Raw genomic sequence first — 12,055 nt, 5'->3', positions numbered from 1 at the left:
TCAGAACGCGTTGCGTTTTAAATAGTTTATTATTTTCTCTTTGAATCAGTTATTAATCCTCAACGAAGGTTTATTCTCAGGCGGGGGATGGGCGGAGTCATGTCCTCGCTATCAGGAACCTTCTACAGAAACTTTGTTTCCTCTCGGTTCTTACCGGGGGTTTCGGTGAGGCCGTCAGCCATCACTGCACCCCTGTGAGGCGCCACCCTCACACAAAATGACAGGCACCACCACGGGCTGAGATGTGCTCACTCCTGCGCAAAGTTGGTGTTGATGCTTCAGAGCTGTGAGCGCCGGCTGGAGGGCGGGAGCTCTGAATATAGTCAGGGGCGTTCTGTGACACGCTGACGTCATTCTCACACCTTTATTTTAGTTTGAAAGAAACAAGGAGCTCCTGAATGCACCGTCACATTCACCTTTATTAACACAGAGCAACACGAGGTCCAGTCGGGCTCAGGCGGGTCCTCAGGTGTTCTCGGCAGGTTCACCTGAAGACCGTTACAACACGTCACGTCCACACCGAGCAGCTGAAACGCACACTGCACTTCCAGCATCCTCCACACCTGCACAGGTAGACCGGGTCAGCCTGCTCAGGCTTTCCTCTGGGGTCACTGTGCTGCAGGTCCTGGAGATCCTGGAGGGTTGCTCCTGGAGTCTGGAGCAGCAGCTCCCTCGGGCTCTGAGTGCAGATCTGAACACCTGGACAGGTAAGTGTTTGTGTTAGTTTTACCCAGAATCTCCTTTAACAGTCAGACTGAGTCTAATTCATGTTTCGTGTTGCTCGCAGTGACGACATCCTTCATCAGCTGATTCTGGAAACATCAGTCCCAAAGTGTGGCCCCACCCCCTGCAGGTGAGCTGAAGTAATTTATGAACACTGACACAAATATATAAATATGTTTCCTACAAACTGTAGCAGGAGGCTGTTATGCTGTGACATCATTGCTGTGACCTCTGACCTCTGCTCTGTGTTGAGGTATGAGGTACCCTCATTTTAATAAAATTTAAGGGAAATCCATCACACGCTCCCGTGAATGCTTGGTCACATGACCGAGTGTACGAGGCACTCTGACCTTTACAGTAAGCCCCCCCCCGCACACACAAACGCATGCATGCAGACACGTGCACATGCGCACACCTCTTATACACACACACATAAAAACATCTTCGTATCTAAGAAGACAAAAAGATGTGACTGCTGAGAGGATTCTGATTGGATGTTGCTGATTAGCAGGTGTGTGCGCCGATAGCGCCGCGCTCTGGTAACGCCTGTGTTCTGTGTCGACCACTCACAGCGTCTCGAAGCGGTTCTCCTCGCCATCCAGGATGCCGTGGTACAAGTCAATCTCCTGCTCTAGCCGTTGCTTGTTGCTCAGCAACGTGTCGTAGTCGCGACGCTGCTGTTCGATTTCACTGCGTATGTCGGCTAGCTCCGCCTCCAGCTTGGCCACCACTGAGCCGAGATTCTGGAGCTCCATGTCGTGCCAGTGACGGGCGTCGCTCAGCGAGTTCTCCAGACCGCGTTTCTGCAGAGAGTGTATTTAACCAGTTAGTGGGAACTCGATCAGGTTATTGATCTGTGCAGATCTTGCTTGCCATGTGGCTCACCAGGGCTCTGATAGACTCGGTCTCCGCCTGCAGACTCTGGATCTTACAGCCGGTGTCGCTGCACTCAGCCTTCAGCGCCTCCACCTGTTCCTCCTCTGGACTCAGCTTGCTGCTCACGCACTGTGCCTCCTGCAGGACACACACAGCCACAGGTCAGACACGCCCACACACACACACCTTGGCACACCTGTGCAGGTGAGAGGACCTTACTTTACAGTCCAGGTAGGTGTCAGTCTCAGCCCTGCTCTTCTCCATCACTTTCTCCCAGTGGCTCCTGATATAGGCCAAGATCTGGTCCAGACTGGTTTCTATGGGCGCGTCGGGCTCGTCCACATCACGTCCCGCCATCTGACTGTACAGGATCCGCACATCCTGCTCAGAGAAGAAGTCAGCTCACATGACCTTAGCCAGCTGAAGGGAGATCACACCTGCCACACGTGCTCTGAGTCTATTCTGACTCTACTGTGTCTGTGTTGTCACACTTCTGGCTCTACTCTGACTCTACTGTGTCTCCGCTGTCACTCTTCTGGCTCTACTCTGACTGTACTGTATCTCCGCTGTCACTCTTCTGACTCTACTGTGACTCTACTGTGTCTCCACTGTCACTCTTCTTGCTTTACTCTGACTCTACTGTGTCTCCGCTGTCACATTTCTGGCTCTACTCTGACTCTACTGTGTCTCCGTTGTCACTCTTCTGGCTCTACTCTGACTCTACTGTGTCTGTGTTGTCACACTTCTGGCTCTACTCTGACTCTACTGTGTCTCCGCTGTCACTCTTCTGACTCTACTGTGACTCTACTGTGTCTCCACTGTCACTCTTCTTGCTTTACTCTGACTCTACTGTGTCTCCGCTGTCACATTTCTGGCTCTACTCTGACTCTACTGTGTCTCCGCTGTCACTCTTCTGGCTCTACTCTGACTGTACTGTGTCTCCGCTGTCACACTTCTGGTTCTACTCTGACTCTACTGTGTCTGTACTGTCACACTTTGGACTCTACTCTCACTCTACTGTGTCTCCGCTGTCCTCTTCTGGCTCTACTCTCACTCTACTGTGTCTCCGCTGTCACTCTTCTGGCTCTACTCTGACTCTACTGTGTCTCTGCTGTCACTCTTCTGGCTCTACTCTGACTCTACTGTGTCTCCGCTGTCACTCTTCTGGCTCTACTCTGACTCTACTGTGTCTCCGTTGTCACTCTTCTGGCTCTACTCTGACTCTACTGTGTCTCCGCTGTCACTCTTCTGGCTTTTTTTCTGACTCTACTGTGTCTCTGCTGTCACTCTTCTGACTTTACTGTGTCTCTGCTGTCACTCTTCTGATTCTACTCTCACTCTACTGTGTCTCCGCTGTCACTCTTTTGGCTTTACTCTCACTCTACTGTGTCTCCTCTGTCACTCTTCTGGCTCTACTCTGACTCTACTGTGTCTCTGCTGTCACTCTTCTGATTCTACTCTCACTCTACTGTGTCTCCGCTGTTACACTTCTGGCTCTACTCTCACTCTACTGTGTCTCCGCTGTCACTCTTCTGGCTTTACTCTCACTCTACTGTGTCTCCTCTGTCACTCTTCTGACTCTACTGTGTCTCTGCTGTCACACTTCTGACTCTACTCTCACTCTACTGTGTCTCTGCTGTCAGAGTTCTGACTCTAGCTCTACTGTGTGGCTGCTTATTCTACTTTTTTTACTTAAAAAAAGCTTAAATTCTAAGATTTAGTTTTTCAGCCTTTCTCTAAATGGTGACATCATCTGCTGCCGCAGCTTAAATTGGGTGATTTTTGAACAGAGTTTGGTGGGACCTGCTCATGGTTGTGCTCCAGATTGCGTAGCTCCGCCCTCATGTTCTCCATCTGCTCCTCAAGCTCCGCCTTCGTCAGGTTCGCCTCATCAATCACTTTGTACAGCGAGCTGATCTCCTCCTCCACTGCCCGACGGAACGGCTGCTCGTTCTCGAACCTGCAGGGGGAGCCACAGTTACTATGCCTGCAGCTGATGGTCCTGGTTCCTGAGCAGAACTAGGACCACCAGCCGCAGGACAACATGGAGGAGAGACTCACAGGGCAGGAGGCTGGTTATTGATCACCAGATGCTCCATGTTGGGGTTGTTTTTTAGATAAAGTCTATGATCAGTGCTTAAAAATAATGAATAATGTGGTTGATGATTGTGTCTGCTGTACCCTCCAGCAGCCACACAAGGGCACCATGTGATCACCTGAGACCAAAAGAAACCATCACTTCACATTCACGCTGCTGTTTACTGACAGGTCTGTCACTGATCACTGCCACATTTCAGCTCACTGCTGATCAATTTGACCTCTGACCTGTCCTTGAAATCCTCAGCGTTGGCCTGCACGTTCTCTGTCTGCAGCATCAGCCGGGCGTTGTCCAGGATGGCTTCACTGACCTGCACAGAGTGTGGGAAAACAGAGCTGAGGGTGGCTGCAGCCAGCGGGGGGCATCGTTATCTCCACGCGTTACCGTTAGTGTAACGCCCCTGCAGCCTAACCTGATCTCAGGTGATCCAATAAAAACAGCAGCAAGACTCAAACACCGAATACTTAGTTTCTGTTCTCACACCTCAGAACATGTTTATCTGTGGAGCAATCAGCTGACGTAACGTGGCTGCTCGTGCACGGCTGCTCGTGCACACTTTTTAGGTTCACTTTTTTGCCTCAGGTGACTTTTGTATTTTAGGATTTTTTAGGCGAGGCACGTGGAGGTGAGTTTGGCCGTACGCGTCACTGTCACCACGATCTAAGAAAGGAGAGGCCTGAGTTGACCTTTGACCTCAGAGAGCAGCATGCTGATAGGATGAAGGACGGTGTGGAGATGGAGCCAGGTGTTTAGACCCTCCCCCCTCACCTGTCTGTAAACCTCCTCCCACTCCCTCCTGAGGGGTCCCCAGGCTCCGGCGCTCGAGGCCTTGCGGTCCAGGCAGAGGCGGATCTGCTCCTCCAGCTGTTGGTTCAGCTGTTCCAGCGCTCTCACTTTGTCGCGGTATTCCATCAAACAGCTGTTCAGTCCCGCCGCCGCACCGCTCCCCGCTGCTCGCTCGCTGCCTCGGGGCAGCACTGGTGTCGTGCTGCTCCTCATCCCCTGCAGGAACACGCTGCTGATGCCCAGAGCTCGCCGTGACACCCGTGTCCCCAGGCCAGAGGGAACACTCGCTGGTGGGGTGGAGCCTACAAAGACGCCGCGAGGGGCAGAGGTGCCTGCCGAGCCCATTCTCCCGCAGGAGGCAGAGGGTGGACGCTCGGCGGCCGTCTGTCCGAGGAAGGATGAGCGGCGTCGGGGCAGAGGCATGACGATCAGCACCTGCCAGTGTCAAACCGCTCAGACCCGCTCGCCACCGGGATTTATGCGAGGATGGCTGCTCTGGAAACATGGCTGCTTTTGTTCAGCCGGCGTTTGTGTTTGGAGCTTTTGTTGAAACAAAGAGTCTGAAAGAGCTGAGGCAGCAGAGCGAGCACGAGGGGGAGGCCAGGAAGGGTCCTGAAGCCTGGCTGGGTCACATGACCCACACACACACACACACACACACACACACACTGTTTATAAACAGAGAGCAGATCAGGGTTATATCATCACTGCTGTTTCAGATCACTCATCAATAAAGAATATCTGCTGTTAAACACGTAAAGAACTAATAAAGTTTAGTAGAAACAGCTGTGACGAATAAACTTCCTGTTTTGATCAACAGACTTGTTCTTCATGTTTCCTGGGAAAACCCTCAAACCCACACACGAGCACAAAAATGAAAGCAACGCTATTGTTCATGAAGGTAATAAAGTTTAATCCCCGTGTTTAAATAAAGTTTCAGCAGCATGGTTTCTTGTTTGAAGCCAGATGTTGTCGTGGTGTCGTCGGGTTCCTAAAGCTCCAGGGGTTTTAGTGGGTGGAGCTCGGGGTTCACTGAGGCAGACGCATTCAACCTGCAGGTGTGCTTCAGCATTAAGGCCTTCACAGGTGCTCCAGTTACACCTGCATGTGTGCTGACGCCCCGCACGCTGCTCCTGATTGGTCAAACTGCAGCTTCCTCCCAGCCTCATTCCACCATAAGCTCAGAGAAGGTGGAGGAGTTCCTGCAGTGGTTTGCAGCTGTGAGGGTTTGGCCTCTCTGCGGTGCTCCTGTAGAGGACGCAGTCACTGCTTCTTCATCGCCGTTTTACCCTCGCCGCCTCTCGCAGAGACCTGAACCCTTCGCATCTGTTGGCCTGGCCGTTTTTAGCTTCGCCGGGCCGTTACCATGGCAGCAAACACAGAGCTGTTTGTCTGCGTGGAAACACCTGGGCCGTCTGTTCAGATTTAGTCAGATTGTTTGTGCTGAATCTCAGCAGGAAGTGCTTTGCGGTTGGCAGGAAGTGGTGAATGCCAACGCAGCAGTTGAAAGTTTCCCAGCTGCTCAAAGATGTGTTGGACGTCTGAGGGTAAAAGCCGTCTCACCAGCTTCACCTGTAAAGCAGACCCAGTCATCACTTTCAGCTTCCAAACACCTTTAATCTGAACTCTGGTTTCTGGTGTCCAGATTCCAACCATCCCTTTACCCGCAGCGCCGTCTAAATGTTTCAGGACAAATGTCTGCTCCTTTAGATCCACCTCGGACAGAAAGCTGCGTTTGTGGATCACGGTGTCGTACCTGGGAATATCACCTGAAGCTGGAGGAACACGTGTTTGCAGTGTGAGTGAAGCTGCTCTGGATAGATTTGAGGAAGCTTTTGGAGATCAAACAGCCTCGACCTCCTAACTGTGCTTGACCTATTACGACAGCAGGAACACCTGCAATGGTCAGGTGGGACACGCCTTACACCACAGTCATCATCAGTCAGAGATCCAGTTCATAGGACAGTTCTGGTCCAGGTTCTGAGCACGCTCAGATCTGCATCTGTAAAGAACGCCAAAGATAAAAAGTCGGCGGTGGCGCCACTGAGCCAAGCACCTGGCCACTCAGAGCTCAGGTAACTGTGCCCCTCATGGCCCAGAGGTCATGTTTGCATGACCCAGATGTCACAAAGCACCTGACTCCTGGCCCACGTGAAGCACAGCTGCGACCGCAGGACGTCAGGCACACCCAACTGTGGCCCAGAGCTGCAGATGTGGGCCACATGTTGGCCAGATGTTCAGCAGGGGCAGTGCACATGTGGGCCACATGTTGGCCATGTGCTCTGTGGTCACAGTGAGAACACACACTGACTGTGTTAGCGTGCACGTGTTGCGTGAATGGGCAACGTGACTAATGAGTGATATGAGGCGGCAGTTTCTTGGTTCAAAGCCCTGTGACCGGTGTGATGGGCGGGGCTTAGCACTTCCTCTGTGAGGGCTGTTTTTCCTCTGGGATCAACACCTCAGCTCGCAGCAGGATCCAGGCCTTTGCGTTTGAGCGCTGTGGCGTGCCAGTCAGCGAGCTTTTCTGGTTTTCACTTCTCTGTCTGTCACATTTTGTTTTTGTCCCAGTGATCCATGAGAACATGACACAGACCTGAGGTCAGCTTCCTTTTTCTCAGCCTCCCGTCACTGAGCCTCAAGAGGATGTGATGTAATGATTTTGAGGTTAGAGAAAAGAGACATGTCGCAATCCCCGCTGTAAAAACAAGAGTAAAATCAGACAATGGCGTCTCACAGAGGTCTCGTCTCTCAGACTCATTCATCTGAAACAGAACTGGTCCTAGTAGCTGTGTTATCTGATGATGCTGCCTAAGGGAAGCATGTATAATGTAAACAGAATTGGTCCTAGCACTGAACCCTGTGGAACTCCATAATTAACCTCAGTGTGTGAAGAGGACTCTCCATTTACATGCACAAACTGGAGTCTATTAGATAGATATGATACAAACCACTGCAGCACAGTACCTGTAATACCTACAGCATGTTCTAATCGCTCTAATAGGATATTATGGTCAACAGTATCGAATGCTGCACTAAGGTCAAGAAGGACAAGCACAGAGATGAGTCCACTGTCAGAGGCCATAAGAAGATCATTTGTAACCTTCACTAAAGCTGTTTCTGTGCTGTGATGAACTCTGAAACCTGACTGAAACTCTTCAAATAAACCATTCCTCTGCAGATGATCTGTTAGCTGTTTGACAACTACTCTTTCAAGGATTTTGATATGAAAGGAAGGTTGGAGATTGGCCTATAATTAGCTAAGACTGCTGGGTCTAGAGATGCTTTTTGAGTAAAGGTTTAACTGCAGCCACCTTGAAGGCCTGTGGTACATAGCCGATTATTAGAGATAGGTTGATCATATATAAGATCGAAGAATTAATCAATGGCAGGACTTCTTTGAGCAGTTTTGTAGGAATGGGGTCTAAAAGACACGTTGATGGTTTGGAGGAAGTAATTATTGAAGTTAACTCAGAAAGATCAATTGGAGAAAAAGAGTCTAACTTAACATCAATGGAACTAAGAGTAGCTGTAGATAATATTACATCTGTGGGATGATTATTGGTAATTTTTTCTCTAATGATTAAAATGTTATTTGTGAAGAAGTTCATGAAGTCATCACTAGTTAACGTTAAAGGGATGGTTGGCTCAACAGAGCTCTGACTTTTTGTCAGCCTGGCTACAGTGCTGAAGAGAAACCTGGTTCTTATTTTCTTCAATCAGTGACGAATATGTGTGTGTTGTACTTGTTCACTGCTGTGTGAAGCTGCTGAGGTGTGTTTGCAGAACAAAGATCATAAACAGGATGAAGGAAGGATGTGAAGAAAAGAGTGCGACAGCGTTTCATCAACTTCCCCGTTTTTCTCTTGCACTTTATTTTCATTACTCAGAAAAACAAAACATTTACATCGGTGTGACGCACACAGACACACACACACTCACACACACACACACAGGGTTATATACAGCATTAGTCACATTTCAGCTTTGGCTCAGTTTCTGTTCAAACGCAGCGAGGAGACGGGTCCCGTCTTTGATGCAGCAGCTAAAACGTCACATTTAAAAACAGCTTCATGTTTACTGTACAAGCAAGCCCTGAAAAGTCCTGGAAACACCTGGAAAAGTCCTGGAATTGTCTCAGAAAATGATGTGGAGGTTTTACATTCTCATTACAAAGGTTTCTTTTTGTTTTCCCCAAAACTGTAAAAGCCCCGCCTCCACCTGTGCTCTGAGGTGTTCTCAGGTGAGCGGGCTGTGACTGTCTGTGGGTGGATGTTAGGGTGAAGCAGCACACGTGTTGAATCAAAGCTTCTTAAAAACTCTTCCTGCGATCGAGGCGTCTGCTGGTGCAGCTGCCCTGGCACAAACAGGAAGTTGCGCGGTGACGGTTTCTACAGCGACAGCGCCTGCGAGGTTTCGCTGTCAGACATCACCGAGGCTCGGGTGGAGCTCAGCGGGCTCCTGCTGGACTTGGTGGACAGCTGGATCTTGGTGACGGGCGGCACGCAGCGGCAGCAGCGCAGCAGGTGCACCACGTCACGGCGGAAGCGTGAGCCCACGAAGACGTAGAGGAAGGGGTTGAGGCAGGCGTGCATGTAGGCCAGACTCTTCAGCACCTGCCCCGCCTTATCAAAGGCCTTCAGCTGATCGCAGTTCGTGATGGTGATGTTGGAGGCCTGCACCGCCTCCATCACCAGCACGCTGTTGTAAGGCAGCTGCGACACGACGAACGCCACCACCACCGCCAGGATGACACGCATGGCCTTGTGCTTCTGGAAGCCCTGGGTCTTGAGCAGCGTGGCGACGATGACGCTGTAGCAGAAGGCCATGACGATGAAGGGCAGGCAGAAGCCCATGCTCACCTGCAGGGACAGCACCAGGATCTTGGTGTTGTTCCCCAGGTGGGTCGGGAACACCATACGGCAGTAGTCCTGCGATTCCACCTTTGCGGGGGCAGCAAACACCAGCTCGGGCGTGGCGAGGAGCAGCGCCAGCAGCCACACCCCCGCGCACACCAAACGGCTGCAGCGCAGGCGCTCCACCTGCGAGTTGTGCGCCTTTGTGGTCTGCACGATGGCGATGTAACGGTCCACGCTAATGCAGGTAAGCAGCAGCATGCTGCTAAACAGGTTCACCTTGTAGAGGGCGGAGTTTATTTTGCAGAGGGAGGTGCCGAAGATCCAGCTGTGCGACGCCTCGGCCGCCCACAGCGGCAGCGTGACCAGGAACAGCAGGTCGGCCACGGCCAGGTTCAGCAGGTACACGTCGGTCATCGTCTTCAGCCGGCGCCGGAAGTTCAGGTAGATCCAGACCACGGCCAGGTTCCCGGCTCCGCCCACCAGGGCGATGATCCAGAAGAGCGGTGGCTCATAGTGACTCCTGAACACCCGCACCGACTCACGGTCGCACAGCAAGTTGTCTCCGTAGTAGTCGTAGTCGTCAGAGGTGGCCGAGGGACTGAAAGCAGACGGCTCCTGATGAAAGAGACAGCACACCTGAGCACACCTGAACACACCTGAGTATGCCTGAGTACACCTGAGCACACCTGAGCACACCTGAGCACGCCTGAGTACACCTGAACACACCTGAGCACACCTGAGTATGCCTGAGCACACCTGAGCACTCTGCTGATACATACTTGGATAGATCAATAAATAATCAGGGTTCGTTACCTCTGTGATCATTGTTGTGATGATGTCATCCATGGAGGTCACATTCATGGTGAAAAGGTCGTCCATCTACAAACACAGGTGTTCGGGTTAGAAAAGGTGCAGTGAGTTTCACACAATCAAAACCTCCAAAAAGAGGAAACAAAATAAAAGAACAAGCTAACGCCGCCTGGCCCCGCTCCTCCTACGCTCGCTGGTCACATGTTTGTGGCGTTGCTGTTGACTCATGTCTGTGCTGCTTCACTTTCTGCACGTTGTTTTTAGTCAGAGTAGGACAAAGGACACATTTTTACTCTTTGAAGTACTTTTACTCTGTTACTCTGTGATAAACTGTATTGTACTTTTAAATAGTACTACTGAGCCCTGATCCTACACTATAAAAGTCCCCCCGTACAATAGCTTTACCAAAATAAAAGCCTTGGGGTGAATATAAGTGCTGTGAAACGTTGTGTAAAACTCACAGACAGTAAAGAATTTGTTTCTGTAAATGAAGCTGAGGATTAAAGCGGGTCACGTGCTCAAACACTGAAAACTCGACTGTTTGAATGTTTCAGGCATAAAAATGAGTCCTCAGTTTGAAGTTTAAGCTCTTCATCTCTCATAGGTCTGCACACCCCCATATGGAAAAGATATATATAAATCTTATAAAGTTTGTATCTGTCTTGTGTGAAACTTGTATGAAAAGAATACAAGAGTAAAAACAGATATAAGCTCCCTTGAAAAATTATATAATGAAACTTGTATGTTTTGGATACTTACTAAAACAATATATGAAAGTAATGAGAAAGTGGCCACTTTCATGAGTAAATGATATAAGTTTTTACTATTTCTTTTCCATATGGGCTGAGTACCTTCACTTTGAGTATTTGGGTCATTTAAGACTGTGGTATTAATAATTTCACTGATCCCAGAGTACTTTAAATTCTCCAGACGTGTCTGTGAGTCTCCTGGTCCTCCGAGGACCTGTGTCACATATGTGGACGTCACATTTTGGGTTATTTAGACCAAAATACTCAATTTTGCTCTACAAGGGCCTGAAATCCACTTACGAGGACATTAAGCTGCTGCTGTTCTACTGAAATGTAAAATGAAAGTCCTCGTATGTGGATCTCATTTTTCCCAGAAACAGAAATCTGGTAATTCTGTGTTTTACATTCATCAGGTCCAAATCAGCCCAAAGAGAAATTAAAAATGATGAAAGCGTTCGTGTCTGAGGAGGTTAACGCATTAAAAAAGCTGCAGTACGAGCAGATATTTATCGTCGTGTTCCTGTTCACTAAAACCAGAAACATCATCTGAAATCTCAGTTTGTGGCGATCTGAGATCTGCTCACAACCAGACTATTATGGGATGGTTAATGGTGAAGTGAAAAACATCTTTACACTGCGCTCAGAAATCAAAGTCTGCAGCTCGCCGCTTTCCCCGTGAAACAAAGACCAGACACAGACAGACAGACAGGCGTGGACTCACCGTCAGGCGTCTCTTCGTCTCTGGTGCGTCTCGCTGTTTGGCGCTTTTTCCACTCTCAGTCCGTTAGACCACAAAGTGACGTATGAAAGCAGAAGTTACATCAGCTGTCTGGAGGAGTGGCTACGGTTTCATAACGAGTACAGTGAACACGAACACGTGAACATCACCAAAACCCCTGAATGTGAGACCCCCAGAATGATCCTGAATCCAATGATCCTGAATCCAATGATCCCGAATCCAATGATCCTGAATCCAAAGATCCAGAATCCAATGATCCAGAATCCAAAGATCCTGAATCCAAAGATCCAGAATCCAATGATCCAGAATCCAATGATCCTGAATCCAATGATCCTGAATCCAATGATCCAGAATCCAAAGATCCTGAATCCAATGATCCAGAATCCAATGACCCTGAATCCAATGATCCTGAATC

At 49.7% G+C, this 12,055-nt stretch overlaps 2 protein-coding genes across 3 annotated transcripts; both read right to left on the bottom strand.

Moving 5' to 3' along the window:
• Positions 1-401: 401 nt before the first annotated feature.
• bfsp2 (beaded filament structural protein 2, phakinin) lies at positions 402-5,828 on the bottom strand. The gene is made up of 7 exons (XM_085140575.1): positions 4,466-5,828; positions 3,925-4,007; positions 3,403-3,559; positions 1,819-1,980; positions 1,609-1,737; positions 1,294-1,526; positions 402-699 (listed from the first exon to the last, which is right to left on the bottom strand). Exons 1-7 carry the CDS (start codon positions 4,904-4,906, stop codon positions 609-611), a joined length of 1,296 nt encoding a protein of 431 aa, XP_084996701.1. The 5' UTR covers positions 4,907-5,828; the 3' UTR covers positions 402-608.
• Positions 5,829-8,324: 2,496 nt separating this feature from the next.
• Positions 8,325-11,740, bottom strand: ccr9a (chemokine (C-C motif) receptor 9a). 2 transcript variants are annotated; one of them, XM_085140577.1, is made up of 3 exons: positions 11,623-11,740; positions 10,156-10,221; positions 8,325-9,957 (listed from the first exon to the last, which is right to left on the bottom strand). In XM_085140577.1, the coding sequence occupies exons 2-3, from the start codon at positions 10,219-10,221 to the stop codon at positions 8,875-8,877; spliced, it is 1,149 nt and encodes a 382-aa protein (XP_084996703.1). In that variant the 5' UTR covers positions 11,623-11,740; the 3' UTR covers positions 8,325-8,874. The 2 variants fall into 2 exon arrangements, with proteins under 2 accessions (XP_084996703.1, XP_084996702.1); XM_085140576.1 differs by lacking the exons at positions 10,156-10,221; positions 11,623-11,740 and adding an exon at positions 10,019-10,149 and having other exon boundaries at positions 8,325-9,988.
• Between the last annotated feature and the right edge of the window lie 315 nt (positions 11,741-12,055).

The sequence above is a fragment of the Neolamprologus multifasciatus genome, chromosome 18, assembly GCF_963576455.1.
Source record: "Neolamprologus multifasciatus chromosome 18, fNeoMul1.2, whole genome shotgun sequence".
Lineage (NCBI taxonomy): Eukaryota > Metazoa > Chordata > Actinopteri > Cichliformes > Cichlidae > Neolamprologus > Neolamprologus multifasciatus.
The sequence above is the reverse complement of the archived record's forward strand: the minus strand, read 5'-3'. Positions and strand labels throughout refer to the sequence as shown.